Source organism: Mytilus galloprovincialis, chromosome 7, assembly GCF_965363235.1.
Source record: "Mytilus galloprovincialis chromosome 7, xbMytGall1.hap1.1, whole genome shotgun sequence".
NCBI lineage: Eukaryota > Metazoa > Mollusca > Bivalvia > Mytilida > Mytilidae > Mytilus > Mytilus galloprovincialis.
Window position 1 is genome coordinate 26,801,230 of NC_134844.1, and position 23,327 is coordinate 26,824,556.

Genomic DNA, 23,327 nt, shown 5'->3' on the forward strand with positions numbered 1-23,327 from the left:
TTCTGTTTAGTAAAAGTTTGGAAAGATCTTTGCCGCATAACTTTTTGCCACACATTGTCAAAGAAACTAAAGTGGCTTAATGTTTAGCAAACTCGATTGGTCTAAACTGAAACAGCAAATCTGCTAACAGATTTCAGGACATTTTAATTTTTTTTTTTTATCACTTTTGACAAAATAAAGCACGAATTCCGAGTGCGTGTTGAGTTTATCATAATGCTGATACTCTATTTAACAAATGTTTTACATAGAGAAAAAAATCTGGTCAAAAAGGGGTAAATTGACATATTAACACATTGAATGAAAGTACTAGTTTTGGGAATATCAAATCCTGTTGCTGGTAGTCCGAGTATCGATGTGATCCCTCAACCTTATATGTACGCTAAAAAGATGGCAAAGATACAAGACTTCATGCAAATTAATTGTCCTAAAATTTGGCTTATCGGACATTCGCTGTTTTTTAAAAACTGTTTAAAGAGAATAGGCATTTAACTAATAGATTTGAAGAAATGTGTTCCGTTAATATCCAATGATTATGACGTCATATACAAAGTCTTACATTTTCGATTACTTAAATAAATGAATAATAGTTAACGATTTTAATCTTGACTGTACTTGCTTTCCGGCAGTTAGATCATTCTGACATGACGAACACAAGTGAGATATCATTACAAGGATGTCAACCACCCGCATGGAGTTCGATATACCTATACAAAACAAATATAGTTACACTTACTTTGATCTCTGTGATTACCCATCTAGAATGGACCTCAGTTTGCATCATTTACGACAAAAATACAGGTAAGTAGATAACAACTTCTTTTAATGCAAAAAATGAATAAATAAACCAAAGTTACGCGTCCTGAATTAAAAATATGTTAGTTCGAGTTGCATTTATCTGAATGCTTTGATTCCTCCTCTCGATAGTATTCACTCTTATACCAAATTGAATGTAAAACGTCTATTTGTAATGGCAACTTATTTCATCGCTGAAATAACATTTGTATAAAAGTATAAATGTAAGAGAATGTACCAATTAGACAACCATCCACCAAAGTTCAAATAAAGTGGACATAAGCAATTATAGGCAAGCGTACAGCTTTCAACAATCTGAAAAACCAATTACGTATAGTCGGCTATAAAGGGTCCCGACATAAAGAATATAAAAAAAACCATCAATTGAGAAAACGTATGGCCTAATGAGTTGAAAAATAGCTTTTCACATTATGAGCAAGAATAGTGTTGAAATTAAATCTACATGCGCACTCAAATAAATGAAGACATTTTTTTGTTTTTATTTCAATGGCTATTTGAAAAAGAAAAAACACTCTATTATGTCTTCTTTTGTCTCTGGTGTATAGAAAAAGAGATAGGGTTTGATTACTAATAACACAACTATCCCACACGGTTCAAATGACGTGGGTGTGAGCAGTTTTGGCCTTTAACAATGAGAACCATAAGTATTGGCAGCTATAGAAGACCCCGACATGCAAAATCAAAACAGTTCAAACAAAAAAACTAGCGACTTGATCTTATAACACTATGCTTTAGAGAAAACAAATATGACACATTAACAAATGACAACTTCTGAATAACAGGCTTCTGACTTGCGACAGACATCAGTTGCAAATGGCTATAAACTCAATAGAGTGGTTAAACAAACACATGCACACATAAACAAATAACATAAAAACAATAGACACAAAGAAAGAAAATATACACACTGAATACTTGTGTACATCCCAGTCAGAAAAGAGGAAATCGTTTCTTCTGTCCTAAATTGATGTAATGCAATTTTCTGTGTGAAACTGAAAAATCCAAATGTACCAAGGGACAATTTTTATGCTGTCTGTACATGTATTGCTAGATTGATTTAAAGATTTTTTTCTTGGGTAAATTTCCGCAGTAAGCTCAGAAATTCTTATAGGAATAGTTTCAATGAAATTTATTCCAGATCAATTTAGTAACTGACTTTTATTCAAATGAACAAATCTATGGGGTCTTGCATGTATCTTATCATAACTAATACTATATGATGACAGTGCTTTATTCTAGATACTTCTCATATATTATAAAGAAATTCTATCTATCTACTTTAGCTTGGAGACCTATAATTTATACATACATTTTAACTAATTACAATATCAGTACATTCTGGTAAGTTTGAAAAATGCTATCACTTTCGTTTATATTTTCAATCTATCTATAGCATATCATTCGGTGTATAAAACTGTATTATACCCATCAGAGCAAATGTGTCCTAAGTTAGGAATCTGCCCGGATAATCAGTAGTTGTCTTGTGTTGATGTGGTTCATACGTGGTCCTCCGTTCTCGTTTTTTATATAAATTAGACCGTTTGTTTTCCCTTGTAAATAATTTTACACCAGTCATTTTTGTGGCTCTTTAGCTTGCTGTTCGGTGTGAGCCAAGGCTCCGTGTTAAAGACCGTACTTTGACCTATAATATACAAAAGAAGGTGTGGTATGATTGCCAATGAGACAACTGTCCACAAGAGACCAACATTAATTTTACACTACAAAATAAGTCTGAATTTCCAATATTTTGTATTTATTAACGCGTCAGTGTTAATTACACGTCTCTACGTTTATCATACATGTACCTAACACATTACTTAGTCTTTACCATAATTGATTGTTTATTAAGGTATTTGTATACCCTTGGATAAACATAGTAAGTCAAAGTTAACACAAGACTGTTAAATAATAAAGTATGGTTTTTTGGTTAAATTAAGTCAATACATACATTTTTTAACACCCTCTGTATATTAATCAAATAAACATTATAAATGAAAACATAAAGGTTTAAAATTTATTGATATGATAGTTAAATAAAAAGTTTGCGTCAATATTTAAAATGTACTAAGTTTTTCTAATTGTTTAGGATATTTAATAATTGTAACAATGCAGAATCACAGTCGAATGTATATATCATCGTGAAAATTATTCGCATCGTTACCAATGTTAATTTAAGATTTTCGATGACATTTCCCTGTTATATTTATTTACTACTTTTTTACACTATGTTTAAGGATGTTCGCTTCACTGTTTCAAAATAAAAAGCTTTCTAAAAGACTGTTATAAAATGATAATATATAAATAAAGGACCTGAGAAAGCAGAAAAAAATAAGGTCCGTGTGCTGGTTTCGAGATACATGTATACGCCGTTGAAAATTTGGCGGGAAATAATTCTGTCTACACTTTTCATACGTTTATCATTGGCACCCTTTTTATTAAAAAAAATATGAAAAAAAATAGCATTTTCAAATATTACAGTTATGGGTGTCTTGTTTGAGAGAAAGCTGTCCTCTGTTTGTTTTTTATTACTAAATTTCTTCAAATTTCAGTTTAGATTATTATATTACATCTACTTCATATGAACTTTGGTAGATAGTTTCTCATTTGCAATATTACCACATTTTTTTAAAACTTTTTGTATTGTTAATGTTGTATAATTGTGGAATATATACATTTTTTGACGCTTTGAAGATTGTATGTTGACATCGACATGCCTGTTGTTTGTGTGTTTTAGGTTGCTGTCTTTTTACGTTTAACCAACATTTTCTTTATTCTTATGAATTTTTCGTTTATATACAAAGTTATTAATTGCAATATTTTACTTCTACAATCGACAACTGCAAATTATCCTGACCGTCTCATATTGTGTAAGCGTATCTTCAATAATATGCAACCGTCTCATAGGTATTGTGGTAGCGTGTTCGCCTCGACTGGCTCGAGTGCAGAAGGTCGTTGGTTCGAAACCAAGACTTAGACTTTTAAATTATTATATACTGCTTCACCTCTGAGCATGCTGCTCTCAATAGTAAGAGCAAAGAATTAGTAGCGCGGAAATTAGAATATTATGTTCGGGTAGGGTGACATGTTTGAAACATTATGATTTATTAAAGTTAGAAAAAAAACTCAATTTGTTGGTCAAGTACAAATCAAGGTTTTATATTACTTTCACATGTTCTTGTCTGACGGAATATATATTTTCTTTGTCGCCGGAAGTAAAAAAAAGTCTAAATCATCATTTAGTTTGTCTTTCCGCGTGCAGGTTTCTCAAATATTAAATCTTTTACACACGCACACAATGTTGTTTTTGGTTTTTATAAGATGCATGGTATTTGAATTCAGCATAAAAAGGCCATTACTTCAAGACAACTTTAATCTTTTTTAGAGATATGAATCAAGTTTGGATGATTACACAAATGTCTGCTTTCATGTTTGTTATTAAACTCTTCTATCTCAATCTCATGCTGTTATTTCAATCGAAAGTGTTTAATGGTTTCCTTTCCTTAGAAATACAATCTTCAAAAGCTTCTTTAATATTAATTCCAGTCTTTCAATAAGAAACCAAATAACATGGAATAAGTTTGAAATTAAATCAGTAGGCTTTGTAATTCGTTTATGCAGGTTTTCTTCGATCATTTCGAGAATACAGTTTTGAAGACAATTTGTTACATCAGTGGTATGACTTAATAGAGTATACAAACATGTCAGGCATATCAATTTTACCATGTTTACAAGAGAAACTGGTAGTCCAATGGTTTCTTTGTCATTTAATTGGTTTTTTCATAAAGACCTTTGTATCTTTATTTACTGTAAAGTCTTTGATGATTTTAATGATGAAAGCAAATCAAGAAAAGCGCTTCGATAGAACTCATTGGGTCGATACCACTGCTGGTGCATTGTACATGTAAGTCCCCGATCGTATCACCAATTCAGTAGTCAGTGTTTCCGTATAAATATGACTTATTAAAACAAATTCAGAAACTCCCCATTTATGAATTTTAAATAATACTTAAGAAACTGATGAATAACTCCCTCAGTCAAAGGGAAATTTTGTATTTTGCTTTTCCATATCATAATTAAACGATTACAGATGTTACTTTGCAAAACATAATTTTAACTATTTGCGTGTACATTTAAAGAAATAATGTTCATTATTATTAACTTTTTATTTGTATTTATCGACCAAAAAAATATATAGAAGAGATAATCTTTGAAATGATATAATTCACTAATAGAAACATCGTTTCCTGTTTCAAATAAACGAATGTAATTAGCTTTATCAATATCATTAGCATTGAATAATACCATATTATAGCAATATTCTTCCCGTCAACATATCATTACGAAAAGAGAACAATTATATACAGTGAATATTTCAACTGCTTCATTTGATTTTATTTAATTAAACATATATTTTCTACCTCCAATGGTGACTGGGGGAAAGAAATATGGTCACTCTTGGACTTCTGACGACTGGCTGTATAACTCTTGCAATAGTAGGGTGATTGTATGTCTGTGCGGAATGTTACGTTCAAGTTCGTAGTCACGTCCGGTCAGAATATAGACATTAAGTACGACTACTCGTTTAGAGATATTGTCACACTATCTGCACGTTTAGGACCATTGTAACAACTCTTTGAGGGTTCGTAGGTGGCCTGTTGCAAGGCATAATCTCCCTCTCTATCCAGTAAACACAGTATGTTCCAGTGGCAGGCCATATTTACCATACTTTCATCCTGAACGGCCTATATACATGACTTACCTAATTTGTTCTTATGAATATGAATTAAATATATATCACTGGAAGTTAATTTACTAACAGTTAATTAATCGTCTATGTTTATTTTATATATTCGTATTCAAAATTGCCCATCCACAATCTGTCGCTAAGGACACCAGCGTTTTAGATGGATTTATTTTATTATTTTTAAATTTTAGAAATGGGAATGAAATCAAGGTTGCAACATCCTGGTTAAAATTTAATAAAAGACGACTTTGCTATTTTATTGAATTGTTTCCGCAGGTGTTAAATGCTTTTTAATGTTTTAACAATGCGGTTGACACCATTTGCGAGTATGGTCTTGAGGAAACGACGATAGTCCGTCGGAAGGGGACGATAAATGGCCGACCCGTGTTAGGAGAGAGACATATCTGATAATCTCTTGCACGCTAAAGACATACTTGTATATTTCGAAAAAGAGCAGCAGGCTAATGCCGCTACAAGGCAGCACTCGCACCCGCAAAGTGGAAAGGAATTAGTATAAGTTGCAAAACTTGTTTTCCAATCCACTAAAAATAAATATGTTTAAACTAACTATGGGGTTTCCAAAACCTTGATTTCAAGCGAACATATCTATATAATGAATGTTTTTTTCGGATAACACGAAGTACACAGTAATCGTTATGAAGCTGGTCTTTACAACAAGTAAATGCATACAATTATGTGTTGAATTTTTCAGAATCCGATGCATTAGAACTTCAGCAAAGCTTATCAGTAACCGGAAAGTATGCTGTTATGTATTCAATGGAGGAAATGACATCTTCAATAATAGACGATGTTCTTAGTCGAAATACACATGCATCTTTCATGCTGAACTTGACAGTTTTGTGCAGTTTAGATTCATGTAAATCCTTTTTAAAACAGGTAATATTTTCTTTCAAAGCTTTAAACAATTTCTATTCTGCAGCAGCGTTATCTTTAATTATATGAACTTAATTTTAGCTATCTTCCTTATTGAAAATCTAACACTGGTTTCCCCCCCCCCCCTTTTTACCTTATACATCAAAATGGATTGACTTAAGCTTTAGTCCTGTCATCTCACATTTATGATTAAAGAAAGGATTTTAGAAACATCATTAAGGAAAGATTTGGAGATTACATATTTTTGTTTAGTAGAAACAGACACACTTTTATAGATAGTGTGAATCATGAGAATGTAATTTAAAAGAAGACCATTTGCATTGACAGAAGAGGCATTTCAAACTTAGTATACATTATCATAAGCCCTAGTTTGTCTTGCTCATATTTTTGTTTAGTCTAGTATGACGACCATTGTCAGCAATAGTACACATTTTTGTTTAGGGACTAGCTAAATCATTCTTTCGGGTACGGAATTTTTCGCTGTGTTGAATATTCATTAGTGGGCGTGGACTATTTAGTTTTGCCCTTTGGTCCGGTTGTTATTTTTGTGACACATTCCCAGTTTCCATTCTCAGTGTTAGTTGAAACATGCAATTGGAAAAAGAACAAAGAAAAGGTTGAGGGGACATTTCTAGTCCTGAAGTAAAGTAACTAGTTTGATGTAAAATCAATCTTATACAAAAGTTATTTTTAGTATTAACAAAAAAGGCAGTGTGAAACATATGACGAGGTTAATTACACGTAACAAAACGTAACAACTACAAAAGGAGGGCAAACGAGTGCGGCAGGTTGATTTCCGTTAATAGGATAAAAGTATTATTATAAACATTTTCCTGGGTTGATATTTGTCTTCTGTTCACTCCAGGCAGGTGAAGGAAGTCAACTTTGCAGCGCTGTGATTAGATGCAAGGTCATAATTTATTTTTAAACTACACTGTTTATAAAAAAACACGTTTTTATAAGAGACCAAATGATATAGAAATTATTGTATATTTACAATATTTTGAAATGTACAAAAAAAATTCTTGAGGCTTCCCCATTTCATAAATTTGATGTACAATGACTAAGATCATAGATACTGTATAAGCAAGCTTCTTCAAAGATGGTCATTCTACCATTTTACTCCAATTTTAACATCAAACGGGTTTTGAACAAACCGAGGAATACTTGTGAAGCTGGAGCTAATCCTTTGAATTTAACAAATGTTACGTCTGTTCCTCAATTGTGTAGTGTACTTATGTATGTGAATTGCAGTCGACAATCAGTATACATGAATTAATCAACTATTTAGTATTTGATGTATTACTTGACAATTCTGAACTTCGTCTATGACAATAAAACATCTATATTCTACACTTCCCAACATTGTTGAGCAATAGCACAATAATGAATCAATAACTTCATCAAGATACAAAACATAATTTTAAACGCTCAACATACGTTTCGTCTAAGCAAGATTCATCAGTGGTGCTGAATCAAAACAGTATTCAGCTAAACCAACTACGTGGTTGAAGAGGTTTGAAAACCAAATTTCATTTCAATTTTATTTAAAAATGCATAAGAAAATAAAAGCTTTTAGGGGACAAACACATCTAAATTGTTAATCGACATACACATCATGGCAAAAACAAATGTAGGACAAAACGTTAACATGGTAGTCCACTGAATACTTCAATAAAAAATGAAGAAAGAGCCCCACCAAAACCGGTCGAGATATGGTTCTCAGGATGGACGGTGCATGGCGGATCAATGTACACTTATTGTGTCTGTTCTATTATGAATAGTGAACATCACGTGATAAGTTTTATTTGGCATGTCCGTAACGCGCAAGGAAGGACAATATTGTGGCTCCGACAATTGAAATGAATCCCATGGTCATCTCTGTCAGAACATGCAACGAATCATGATGACGTGCATTAAATTCTGAACGGACTGACTATATTCTCTCTAAATAAAACAATTATTTCAGTAGCTTGTTTTTAAGTGGCAACCATATATGAGGATAAATAAGTAAGGAATGGTTCACATCAGTTTAAAAGTAAGTGTATATACTTAGTTCGCTGGTTGTACTGGAATACTAGAACATTTCTATTACAGTAAACATGCATTCTATTCACTTATTTTTTTTTTAGCCTTTTGAGTATGATCGAACATATATCTGGCGAAATTCACTTCTCCATTTTTCAAGATGGTTGGTTGGTATTTTTGATGACAAAGATTTGTTGATTTTAGAAGACAATCATATTCCATTTGACAATGTAGCAGTGATTAGTTTTTTCTCGTCTGGATTGAAAGCATTAGAAAACAGTCACATGTTAAAGAAAAAGGTATGTGTTTTCATACTTTTCTTATTTCCTGCTTTTTCTATTTATTTGATATATGTGTTATACGTCGCTGAGAAAAACGACCATAAGATATCAGCAAATAACGCCGGAATGGTCATATGTTAGACAATAAATTTGAAGACACCAAGAGGTCAGCTTACATCCACAAACAAAAGATATGGTCAATCAGACAGCAAATTGCCTCGTTTATTAAATGTGTCAATAATTTTGACTATAAATTATGTTCGCCCAAAAATATTACTTTCTATTGACTTTTTACAATGATTTTTATGTTAAATATTAAACATTACATGTAAGCATTGATGTCATGCAGGTATTCGAATTTGTGTGTAGACCGGATCATATAGCTATAGATATGTTCCTAGGATGATGGAGTGTGTTGTTATTCGAGACTTGTTTTTCATTATTCAAATATGATTTTGCTGAACTTTTGCTGTTGTGTATCTGTTTCAATACCTTTTAATTAAGAGTACATTTTTATGGCTTTACAGAAGTTTCACAAGAATAAATCGTACCAGACATTTATTTAACTATAGATAAAGTAAGTTCTTCATATATTTAAAAAAAAAAAACAACAATAAAACTGAGAATGGAAATGGAGAATGTGTCAAAGAGACAACAACCCGACCATAGAGAAGACAACAGCAGAAGGTCACCAACAGTTCTTCAATGCAGCGAGAAATTCCCGCATCCGGAGGCGTCCTTTACAAATATATATACTTGTTCAGTGAAAATGAAGCTTGTTTGTATTTTAGCAAAACCCGTGTTCACGTGAGGCAGATAACTGTAATTGGTTTCCAATCTATACCCTATTGTGGCACCAGGATCGGCGTGGTTTAACTGTTGTAAAGTCAAATGGAAGTACACTAACAGATAATGAAATATTTCCAAATGCGAAGTTTGGTTTTAATAAGAGAAAGTTTCTAGTCAGCACAATACCTGTAAGTAAGTGACTGCCTATTTGATGTCCGTCATTTAGCTATTAATAGTATAAGTCACTCTTATAACATGTACATTATTCAACTAGATCAGTAGACAAAGATATTTGGAATAATACTCTGCTGCACAAAAAAAGTGCCACATAATATCAATAACTGTGTGAAAGAGTAATGATAATTTCTTATGTTTTATTATTTTTAATGGCAGTTTAATACTGTCCTTCTATAACTTAAGAACAGTTTACTTCTCACAATATAAGACCTGTTTTTAAATTAGCTGTTCGTGGTTGAACTCATTACCCAGTGACAAAATAAGCATTTTTACGCTGAACTCGTAAAGTTTATGATTTTGTCTAAGAAATTTTCATTTATCTGACCTTACAGCAGAAACCTTCTAGCGTATCTATTTTTGTTATTATCATTATTGTAATTATCGTTTTTGTTTTAAAAAAGCACATGTCTATGGTTGTGTTTTTGACATTGGGAAAGGTCCGTTAATTCTTCATCTCAATTATGTCTCTAAAGACATTTTCTGTTTAAATTCGCCTGTCAACTGTTCTATTATAGTTATTTATTATTCTTTGTATAACGCCATGGGACTTTGGAAGAAATCATATTTACCCGAAATTTGACTAGCGATATCTATAGACTGAAATGAATTTTCAGACCAATATATTTTATTACAAAAATATAAAAAAGTGTGATGTATAAATAAACTCATTATAGAAACTAGGCTTAACACTATCTACGCCAGACGCGCGCATTTTTCATTAAAAGACTAATCAGTGACTCTCAAATAATAAAATTGAAAAAACCAAACAAAACATCTCAAGGACTCCAAAACTCCAAAAGGTTTTGAAAAATATACAAAGCTAGACAACTCAAAGTATTTTACATCGTGAATTCAAGTGTGTTGAAAGTCAATTATAACGGGAAAGTACCGCGCATAATTCCAATCATGATGATACGAAACCCAAATTAGTAAAAAAAATAGAAAAGATTTAGTTTTCGATACTTTCTATGCATTTGTTCATTTGAAAGCAAACATTTTAATTATATATTAATTTGAAAATGATACATTCATTGTATTAATGATTCACAATACATTTTTGTAGGCAGCTTTCCTTACATAACAACTTCATTATTGATATATGCCGAATATCTTGACTTTATGCAAAAAGAAAAATCACAAAAATACTGAACTCCCAGGATAATTAAAAAAGGAAAGGCCCTATGCACTTAAGTTTATAATGTTACCTTGATTTGTCTTTGTAATCGATTACTAATATTTTAATTTTTTAATGCCTTAGTTTACATAGATGACTGTGTTAAACTTTCTAAAGTAACATTCTTCTTTTTCTGTAAAGTCGTATCCATTTGTCGTGTTGAATAACCGAACAAAAACATACACTGGTATAACAATGGACTTACTAAGGCACCTGTCAGACGGTCTTAATTTCACGTAAGTATTTTGCGTTTTTGTTAACATGACACTTAACCATTTAGTTTTCATAGATTTTCATAATAAGATCTAGATATTTTTGTATTTACCTTAATCGAATACTATGCAAACAGTTCTTACCGTATGACATGTATTGTAGATTGTTTCAGATACTCTAATTATCTCGTGGATATTTTGGGTTAGTGTAAACGGATCATATGTTTGATCCGGAAACGCAGTATAAAGAAAGTTGTTGGCAATAACAATCCTGTTTATATAGATTCCACCAAATACAAAGTAATAGTATGTCTGATACGTTTTGATTTGAATATTCATGTAAAAATGCTTTAAAATTGATTGTTCAAATATTAAAAACGTCAAAATTAACCGAAACCTGTATGGAACCTTCCACTACCTAACTGTCATTTCACAGTGTTGAATTTTGTAACTTTTTGCTATTTTGTATTCTTAACGCATTTGTCTTACAATAAACCTTTTGATGGACAATACTTGTTTTAAAAAATAGATATGATCTCATTGGACCACCCGACGGTAACTGGGGTGCAGAAATTGGTAATGGTACTTGGAATGGCATGGTTGGACAACTGCAACGAAAAGTGAGTATTTTTTATCTCGGTAGTACACACTTTAAAATTGTAAAATGTTACCTCCTTTTCAGTTTTGTAACCATACAATAGAAACTTGCTATTAACCCTGTTTGAATGGCAGTCTAAATAGTATTGTTGCTTTATGTGGACAAATTAATTATAATGGACACAATCCCTCGATTAACAAAGTAACTATGAAAGGCAATTTCTATTTTAGGATATTGACCAACTAATTTCACTGCACCCGACGTGCATATCAGCAATAAGTGTTTAGCATGCTCGATGCCAACATAATTGAAATGAGTAAAACACATATTAATACAAACGTTAAAAAGCTGATAAAACCAATAAGGAATTATTCATACCCGGACACTGAATCAGAGCTGTGTTTAAAACTGAATTGTTCCAAATTAAAGTCAGTTGTTTTAGGTGGGCTGACAAAAACCATCGATAACGTATAATGCTGCATTAGTTTTTTCCGTGTTATATATTACAGGAAGTTGACATGGTAGCCACTGCTTTTACAGTTCTTTCACAACGGGAAGTGGTGATGGATTTTACACAGCCATATTATTATGAATCCACATCAATTCTGATAAAGAAGCCAGATCCAGACGATAAACAATGGACTAAACTACTTGACCCTTTCAGTTCAACAGTCTTTTTATGCGTCGGGATATCGGTACCATCATGCGCGCTTTTACTTTTCTTATTTGAAAAGTACAACCCGTTTTACAGAAAAGTCAAAGACAAAAGGGAAATACAGGAACTACACCAATTTTCTGAATCAGTTTGGTACATGTATGGTTCACTTTTAACACATGGTAAGAACACTATCACGATATAAGCAAAATTATCCACACATTATTATTATAAAATATTCTTGATTTATACTTATTTGTAATAATTTTTTATGGTTGACAGTATTTGACCATTTCATCTGATAAAGAGTGTATATTCTCTTATAACGACATCGAATATATTGCTAACATTACAAGATATGTGTATTAAAATGATGGTAAACACAGTAGTTTCTATAATCCTACTTCAGAAATCAAAATTGTACATATATGTTAATTATTAGTTTTACAGTTAAAGCCCTGGTCACAACGAACCCACTACACACCAATGCAGTGCCACGACATGAAATTTAATCAAATCGCGGGTCATCTGTGATCGACGTACGACAGTCGCACGATTTTTTAGCATCGTGGTGCTGTCGTATGTCGTGGGACGAAAATTTGACATGCACCTTTTTGGCTCTACGATTTGTTTTGTCGTGTCACTGTCTTGTGACTGTCGTGAGAGTCTTATCACAGCCGTGTGACTATCTTGTGATAAACGCATTGTCGTGGATACCAACTTAAACCATGTTGATAAAAAAAAATCGTACGACTGTCGCATGACTATCGTATGACAATCTTACGACTGTCGCAAAACACTCGTGATACAGTCGCACGATTACCAAATTTCGTACGATGCTCGCACAACATTGATTGTCTGTCGTACGACAGTGGTACGTTCGTCGTGCAACATATTTTCGTTTTATTAAGAAAAATACAATTCGGAGGATATGAATGTTTGGAAAAACATACCGTCTGTCTTTTAAAGAGGATGGCTATTCCCCCAGCATGTATATTACGTGTGGCCCTGCTAAATAGGCCCCTTGTCGGACTCCAAGAAGGGCAAAATATGGCACTGTTAACTTAGCGTTGCTACCACCTTTCTTTTTTAAATTTTTCTTTTCGGGGGCATCCTGGTTTAAATTTGATGAACAATTAATTTATGATATAAACTAATACGAAAAACGTCGTTTATTTGGACCGAACTTATAATGACACTGAATGATATTGAAAGCAAATGGCGAATTGATTGCAATAAATGGGGCCTTCTTTATTTACTAGTAGCTTGGAGTTAAACGCGCGAGTTATATTTGTTACAAATTTTTATGGTTGACAGTATTTGACCATTTTTAAAATCTGATAAAGAGTGTATATTCTTCTATAAGGACATCGAATATATTGCATTACAAGATATATAAATTAAAATGATCGTAAACACTGTAGTTTCTATAATCCTACTCCAGAAATCAAAATTGTTCATACATGTTAAATATTATTTTTACAGTTAAGAAATAATCATGAAATGTACGACAACACATGTCGATCCAAAGTATGCTATCGTCACCTAGGGTATCACCAGCCCAGTAGTCAGCACTTTGGTGTTGGCATGACTATCAATTATATAGTCATTTGTATTTGATTTTTATGAAAAACTCTTGTTCATATTTGTCATACACATTTCATAAACATTTATGACAAAGGATATTTAAAGATATATGCAGAAAATTTAATTTAAGGTGGTATACACATAGCTGCATCAACAGCAGGAAGGACATTTCTTAGCTGCTGGTGGATATTTTGCATAGTAATAGTAGCGACATACAGCGGAAATTTCGTTGCCGTTTTGAGTGTTACTAAAGAGACTCTTCCGTTCGAAGGCATTGAGGGATTAGTAGGACAAGACATGTATAAATGGGGAACGATTGGTGGATCCGGGTATGAAACCATATTTAAGGTAACTGCATGAGTGTTATCACCTGAAAGATAAATACTTTATATAAATTTGATGTCTTGTTATATTCCTCTTTGAAACTGGATTCAGCTCGACTTTCCAATGCATTATTTCCGTCACAAATGTTTCAGGTACGACCGAACATAATTACTTTATTACTGTTATAGTTGATCAGTAGTTGGCAGTGATGCGTTGTAACGCGATAACACTATTCAGATCTGTCAGTCACCTATGTCCTGTTTGCCGAGACTCAATCACTATGTTTGTCGCCACATTTGTCTCTAATTTCGTTATCAAAAGTACCAGGATTATAATTTTATACGCCAGACGCGCGTTTCGTCTACACAAGACTTTAATACTGATCAACAGAATGACTTCATATTTACTTAGCAGCTTATTAGAGGTATTACGATTCTGCTTTAAATTTTATAAATATAAATATGTAAGGTTCATTCATGATAGAAGAGTATGATTTTTATATTTATTGCTTCCAAGAGATCCTTCATTCATTGTTTTGTCTTAACTAAGTTAAAATGAATTACACCGTGTTAAACTCTCAATTAAAACATACAGTTTGGTATTTATTAAACATCATGATGTAAAATTTAAATCAAGACTTTTACTCTAGGCAACTTTTGGCTGTATAAAATAGTCACATCATTTTACTGTTTTAAAGCTTCCTACAATTTTCGTCCTTATTTCACTTTGTAAACAAAGTCGTCTTCTTATTAAGCCTGAAATGCGTTTGAAAAATGCGCACATCTTTTTTTCTTAGTAAAATATATATACCTTTGATGATTACAAATTTTTTTTATAAAATATTGTTTTTAAAATTTCATACACTTACCCTGCTTTAAGTTAGAAATTTATTCAAAATGAAAATGTAATGATTATAATTCATTAACAGGAAAAAGAAAAATCACAAAAATACTGAACTTAGAATAAAATCTAATCGGAAAGTCCATAATCACATGGCAAAATCAAATAACAAAACACCTCAAAAACGAATGGTCAAGAACTGTGATATTCCTGACTTGGTACAGGCATTTTCAAATGTAGAAAATGGTGGATTAAACCTGGTTTTATAGAAGGAGAACAGCCAAATAATCATACGGTATTTTAGAAGGCTTTGACATATAACAATACATAAATATGTGCCCTATAAGATTTGAAATAGTTCCTTCATGTCATGCTCATTTTAAGGATAGGCATTTAACGTGATCATATCGTACACCTCGCTAACGCTTAGTGTAAATGTCGAAAAATGTAATGAATACCCATGTTATAATGAGCATAGAGCATAACAAGAAGGAATTATGTCTTTATTTTACCATACAACAAACACCATACATCATACACTGTCCCCCTTTAAATCTAACACAATTTGCATTATAAAACTGAAAAAAAATAAACATGCAACATTCTTAATGCACCACATGCTATACCCTATATGTTTAAACCATCAAACAATATACCTTACGCCATTACACCGTGCACTGTACATATTTACTCTCTGTTTGATGTGTTTTTAATAGCAATATATATGATTATATATTTTTTGCATTCTATATACCTTTTTTGGTCATGTCCCGTTTTCTGTTCTTTTAATTTTTTTCAGTTCTGTAGTGATCTTTGAATTATTTTTTCATATATATTGTATGCCTTTTAAAATGGAAGGTTTGATGTTTTTGAAAATATATGATCACCCCTGGATATTGTATTGCTTTCATTGCCTAGTTGTTGATTTTATGCGTGATGTTTTGTTGGCATAGGTTGTCCTTTTCCTATGGTGTTTAGATAAAGGAAGATGTGGTATGAGTGTTAATGAGACTACTCTCCATCCAAGTCACAATTTATAAAAGTAAACCATTATAGTTCAAGGTACGGTCTTCAACACGGAGCTCACACCGAACAGCAAGCTATAAAGGGCCCCCAAAATAACAAGTGTAAAACTATTCAAACAGGAAAATCAACGATCTTATATATATGAAAAAAAACGAGAAACACTTATGAACCATAAAACAGACGACAACAACTGAATATCAGACTCCTGACTTAGGGCAGGTGCAAACTATTGCAGCGGAATTAATTGTTTGTTTTTCGACGTATGAGCTTTTATTGTCCTGAATGTATGTATCATCTGCCTCTTTTTTGTTTTACCTGTTTTCCCTTTTGTTTATGTCTAAACAAAGGCAAATATTGTCCAGTGCTAAAATATGTATCGTTAATCATAATTGTACAAATACACAATTTGTAAATGTAGAGTCGAACATACAAAAACATAAAACAATTAAAAACCAATTGTTCAAAGAACAATTGAAGGTCTTTCAACTAATAAAGATCTATTTTGATATGAAAATATTAAAATTCAGTTGAAAATGTGAGTTCCTATGGCTTTATGATGTATAAATATGAATTTAAAGCAAAGGTCAATATCTAGAACGTCCAATTAACCTTTGACCTTGACCTCAATTTCAAGGTCATAGACTAAACATCTCGAATCAAAAGACACTAGTTCCTTAATATGTATGGTTCATGAGTAAAATCACTTTACGCATAATTCTTAATATAAGAGGGGCATAAACTCCCTTTTATTGTTTACGCACCCTCGCAACCAAAATTTATGAGTTACGACATGTCGCAACTAACAATTTAGTAAAAATAATTTGTCGAAATCTTATAAAGTTAATGAAAGTAAGTGAAAATAAGCCAAAATCAAAATTTAAAATTTGACCTTGACCTTTGACCTTGACCTAATTTTCATTTTTTTGGACCAAGGATCTTAAATCAAAAGACCCTAGGTCTCTATCACTTATGGTTTACCAGTTAGAAATGCAAATCACTTATATCATATATAAAAGGGGGATAACTCTCATATGGAGTCTCCGGATAGCTTCGGTCCAAATGAAACAGAACATCCTGAGGATATAACGAGCAATTTGGAAAAATAAATTTGTCGGTTTCTTATACGGTTGCGAAGCCTTAGAGATAACAATAAAAACAGTGTTCGGGGAGATAACTCTTATATGGGAAAGTATTCGGTTAAGCAGAGTTGGTTTCAAAAGCGTATAAACTGTTCGATATCATATTTCAAATATCTAAACGACATCTTGCGAAACAAAAAAACAGCGAAGGTAAAAAAAGTTGGCGGAAGAAAAAAAAAAATAATAATAATAATAATAATAATAATAATAATCAGAACAAAACCTATAGGTCTTTCAACTGAAAGGTTGAAAGACCTAAATATGTGAACTGCGATGGTATATCGAGCTGTTAGGGTCGCACTCAGAAGAAGGATTGACGCGCAAGTGATTTGCCGAATACGCTGAAATTCGATCATGAAATTATCACCCTTTCTTATTAGATGTATACTGACTGTATTTTCTTTTTGTCTTTGATTTTACCTTTCTCTGACTTTAAATATTAGGGTTTGAGTGTTATAAATGCAGGCGACTCTAGAAAAACTTTCGAACGAAATAAATCTAAAGAGTTATTTTCATTCAATGATAGATGTATTGTCAAACAATGGGAATTATAGTTAGCGTTATACACAGTAATGTTATATGTGTATGCCCTTTGTGCACAAAAACAAGCTATTCTGGAGCTAAGGGCCAACTAACTACTTAGAATTCAATAGACGTGAAATAAGTACATATGATATCAACATAGTAACTCAAATAAAAAACAAACAGGGATTACTTTTTTGTAAACTAAGAAATGACACAGAGAAAACTTTGTATATCGAAGTGAAGAAGATGTAATATATAGATTATTATATAATATGAGCAAATCCACCCTCAATAGAAAAATTCAGCATGTGCAATACTGATGACGTTGCCCCGTTGATAAAAATTAAAATCAAGAGTTAATATTGCTTTTTGGACCATTTTCAATTTCTTACGCCAACGTGTAAGTTTACTTAATTTTGGATGTATGGTTATACATAAAATACAATCGTAGTAGCATTTTTTGAAGTAAAATAACAAACAAAATGATATTCCGTGTTTTATAACGTCTTGAAAAGGAAATATTTCACAACCCTTTCGAGTAAAACTTTCGATTATTATAACTGTTTCATTTCCGTTTATTAATCATATTCAGAACGCTGACGATTCAACAGTAAGAATGGTTAAACTTTATGCTTTATTCTTCCCAGCTACTTTATATTTGCTAGATAAAATGAATTGCAATACCAGAAGAAGTTCATTAAACGTTCATATTTTAATCAAAGAATCGAACAAATATTTGAAACGAGTGTTATACATTGGCTGTTGATTTTGTATTCGAGATTTTTGATCACCTGTATTGGCCCTAGACTGACTGAGCCTCGTGCCAAATACAGGTAGTCTCTAATCTTTAACAGGGCCAATATAGAAACAGCCAGTTACTCATACTATAATATAACTATTACTGTTTTCAAGATGTCTTCACAACAAAAATTGGAATCAAGCGCACATTATTCTCGGATTTACCTGTTGGAAAATATTTTTTTAATAATAGTATATTGGTATCACATATGCATTATGTGTTTCTTCTTTAGAATTCACAATTACCAGAGCGGGAAGAATTTTGGGATGGAGTCCTTAAATTTAGCAGGAGTGATCCTTCTGTTTTAAGAGGTGATTATGATGCACATATACTAAAGGTTTTACAAGGAGGTTATGCTTTTCTGTGGGACGACATTCCAAATGAGATATCTGTAACAAATAGCTGTGAATTAGCAAAGATATCAACTGATATGTTTTCAACGTATGCCATCGGTTTACCTAACAACTCGCCTTTTGAGAAGATTTTCACCGACGGGTAGGTAATTCTAAAAAGACACTGGCAATTATTATATAACAAGTAATTCTACATATGAATAAAAGTCATAATTTAAAAATCTGTTTATCAATTGGACTATTTCTTTTCGTAAACAAAAATTTCAAAATAATTTCTAAAGTGTTTGAAAAAGGTAATATCATTATCCTGGTTAAGTTTGTTTTAGTGGAAAATATCACGATATTTATACACAACCAACAAACAAACATATTTCAAAATATAACAAAATATAACAAAAACGAGACATATTTTTAAATTAGATGTTGAAAAATTTGATAGAAGTTCTCGATCGTACAATATTGAAAATTTCAGCACTATCCAGAAATATACAGAAAAATGTGTATGCCAATATTTGTAATCGAATTAAGTCAGAATTTCCTTCTTATTTTATTAAAGGATAATACTAACACTAGAGAGTGGACTCATTGATCTCTGGATGGCAAAGGTTTGGCCACAACACAGATCCTGTCGTGAATCTTCTCTCACCTCAACAAAACCAATAGCAATTTTTGACATACAGATTGCATTTTATATTATTGGAGGTGGGATATGTTTGGCTGTTTTGTCGCTCCTTGCTGAATATTTCAAAATCAAATGTCAAAAATGTCCCCAGAAACAGCAAAGGACACGGGACGAAGATGATATTCAGGAAAAAGTCAACTATCAGCAAACTAATTCAAGAAATAAATAGTTATCAAAGGTACCAGGATTATAATTTAGTACGCCAGACGCTTTTTATCTCATTCGCTGCGCCCAATCGCCTAATAGGTCCACAATGTCGCTCGCGGCTGATATTTTACAATATAAATGTGTAGAAAAAACAATAATCTGCATTAACAGATTAACAACTTCAGGTTTTGGCATAAGAAAAAAGTACATTTTTAAAGAATTAAATATACTATTAACGATTTTTTTTGTCATATTCCTGCGGAAATAGCGCAGAAAGTATGCCATAAATGAAAGCCAGCCAATTTTAGCGTTATTCGTTGATTTTTTTTTATACGTAGCGTGGATCTGTACTAATACATCCTGTTATTTTGCTATTGTAAAACATGCTTGTATGCTTGTCTTTTTTTTTTTGCTATGTGCTTTGTCTATATGCCTTTGTACGTTTCTTTGATATATATATGGCTCTGAACTTATACATCCCGTCATTGTGTTATTGTACTATGGTAAATTAGTGTATTCTTTTCTTTAATTTTTGCTGATACCCTTGGTCTATATGCCATTTTGTGCTTCTTAGTTACATATTTGTTTGGTTTATTTTGTACTGATTTAAAAGATTATAACACAGTGTTGCCTGCTGTACCCCTATTTTTAACATTTTTACAGATTATGTCTGTTTGTTTTGTTCACACATCGGTGTCAATATGATGGAATTTGATGTAACTGTCATACACGTGAGAAGTTTAGCTAGCTATAAAACCAGGTTAAATCCACAATTTTCTACATAAAAAAATGCCTGAACCAAGTCAGGTATATGACAGTTGTTAACCATTCGTTTGATGTGCTTGTTCTTTTGATTTTGCCATTTGATTAGGGACTTTCCGTTTTGAATTTTCCTCGGAGTTCAGTTTTTTTTGTGATTTTTCTTTTTAAATTTAACAAAGTAGCAGTGAACGCCTTTTGTAAAGGATTCTTATTTATTTTCCAATGGGGAACCACGTTCTTATAAAAAGCGTGTTAATGTTTTAAATTCGAATATTTGTATCGTAACATTAATGAAAATCATATTTTTTATTTTTGACAAATAATGTACTTTGTAATTTCTTTCCGATACATAATGTGAAGTTCGAAATGATAGCTTGTGAAAATATCGATTAACCTTTGTCGTCAACAGTATAGAAAATAAGGAGAAAAAACAATTAAAAAGTATTTTATCTAAATATCAGATCAGGAATAAAACTATTAGTGTCGTACAAAATAATTATAGATGTTTTGCTTTTTTATGAAGTATTGTCTCATTAAAATTAAATATTTAGAATTTCGAAATATGAAATATTTATGAAGGCAATACAATCTGTTTGGTTTGAAAATAACGATATTAATTTAAAAAAAAACCAGTAAAAGTCAACAAAAATGAACAGCTCCCGACTCTTTCTGTACTCAATTTCTGACAAACAAATATAAACAATAGTACATCACGGAAAGTATAGTGTCCGGCTAGGATCGTGGTTTTTCGATTGATTTGGTCCGTTTTTTTTTCGAGTGTAGTTCGGGCTTTTTCGAGTGATAAAACATGCGATAAGTTAAAATTAACTGCTTTTTCGTAATTATAATAGTTTTTTACATTACTACCCATCTTATATTGAATACTAGTTTTGATCAACAAAGACGCGCACTTTCCTTGTATTTAACCAAATAATTCAGTGTTTGTTTTTGTCCGTTTTTTTACGAGAGAAACTGTGAAATCGTCCGGGTTTTTAAACAAATGGTCAGTTTTTTTTTACAGAAAATTTAAATACGAAAAAAGATATTCTAGACTTTTGAAAATAACATTTTCTATGTATAACTGTAATAAAGTGAAGGAAAATATCACATATTCCCAATAAATCTTCAAAAACATATTACTTCGTGGATCAATAGTAAGCTTTTTCAATTTAATGCAAATTTTCTGTTCGGAGAGCGTTCTACAATTACTTTCCAGTTTTTATTTAGAAATTACTTGATCCTTTACAAAACGGTGTTTAGAACATAGTACAGGGAACTCATATTCATTTTAACTTCATTTCATGCTATTTTTGATTTTAAAGTTAATAATGTTTCTTGTGGTGAACCCCGGATATTTAAAAAAATGTGTAAGAAACCTAATCGACATCAGAGAAGAATCAGAAAAATTCTGTGTAATGAAAGATATTCTACTTAAAGAGGGTAGCACCGACCCCAAAAAAAATCATGAATAAAAAATAAAAATAAACACACACACACGTAATCCCCCCATTTGGATTGTCATTGAAAATAAAATTTGAATAAAATGTATATAATCAACAATGAAATGAATAGTTCATTAGCCTCGATATGATCCTTTGGAAATGATAGAAAAATACAAAATGTGTATATGCTATCACCAGCTAGACTGTCTAGTGATTCGAACGACATTAGGAACAACATTGTAATGTCTTGATAGATATCCATATTTTCCATTTTTAAGGCACTTTTCTTTATTAAAAGGAAGTTCTCATGGTGTTTAGCTGCTGTATGACCAATTATTAAATATGCATAATCAGACTCCTCTTCACAGACGAGTTGCGACATCAATAACGCAGAACCAGCACTATTTGAACATCATAGTCTTGATTGATTTATGTATGTGCCTGTCCCAAGTCAGGAGCCCGTAATTCAGTGATTGACGTTTGTTTATGTGTTATATATTTGTTTTTCGTTCATTATTTTTTAATGATTATCTTTTTTTTTCTCCATATATATGAAGATTTTACAATTTATATTATAAGAACAGATAGGTTAATAAGGCCGCATGTGTTTGCTCGTTTGAATGGTTTTACATTGTCATTTCGGGGCCTTTTATAACTGACTATGCGGCATGCGCTTTGTTCATTGTTGAAGGCCGTACGATTACCTATAATTATTAATTTCTGTGTCATGTTGGTCTCTTGTGGAGAGTTGTCTCATTGGCAATCATACCACATCCTCTTTTTTTATAATTAAAAACTTAAATAATAAATACCCAAAACTGTGAACATACAAAACTTTCAAAAATAATTTTTCGGCTGAAGCATACATAAACCTTACCCTACAATGGAACGAACGATCGATGTTGGCTCAATTTAGATACAGAATTTTATCTATCTCTAAAAATTGACACAGGACTTTTTAGTGGCGAACCTGAGAACAGTAGAATATGTAAAATGTGTAGCAAAAATGAAATTGAACATGAAATTCATTTCCTTATTGATGTGATTTATATAATGAACTCCGTAATGAACTTTACTCAAGCATACCAGGCAAAGAAACATTTTGATCACTATCACATTGTGAACAATTTATACAATTTCCAATTTATTTTCCAAGAAGAACAGCTAAATATATTTAACAAGCATTTACAAAACACAGACGATTTATATATGTAAATAATTGTTCTACATGACTCTAATATGAAATAATTTTAAGATTTATGTTTTCTAAGTGACT

At 31.8% G+C, this 23,327-nt stretch overlaps 1 protein-coding gene across 1 annotated transcript; it reads left to right on the forward strand.

The window, feature by feature from the left end:
- Positions 1 to 721: 721 nt before the first annotated feature.
- LOC143081603 (glutamate receptor U1-like) lies at positions 722 to 19,904 on the forward strand. Its single transcript, XM_076257387.1, has 10 exons — positions 722 to 798; positions 6,270 to 6,454; positions 8,584 to 8,778; positions 9,552 to 9,737; positions 11,102 to 11,196; positions 11,702 to 11,792; positions 12,280 to 12,607; positions 14,143 to 14,360; positions 18,898 to 19,160; positions 19,575 to 19,904. Exons 2-10 carry the CDS (start codon positions 6,326 to 6,328, stop codon positions 19,867 to 19,869), a joined length of 1,800 nt encoding a protein of 599 aa, XP_076113502.1. The 5' UTR covers positions 722 to 798; positions 6,270 to 6,325; the 3' UTR covers positions 19,870 to 19,904.
- The last annotated feature ends 3,423 nt before the right edge of the window (positions 19,905 to 23,327 follow it).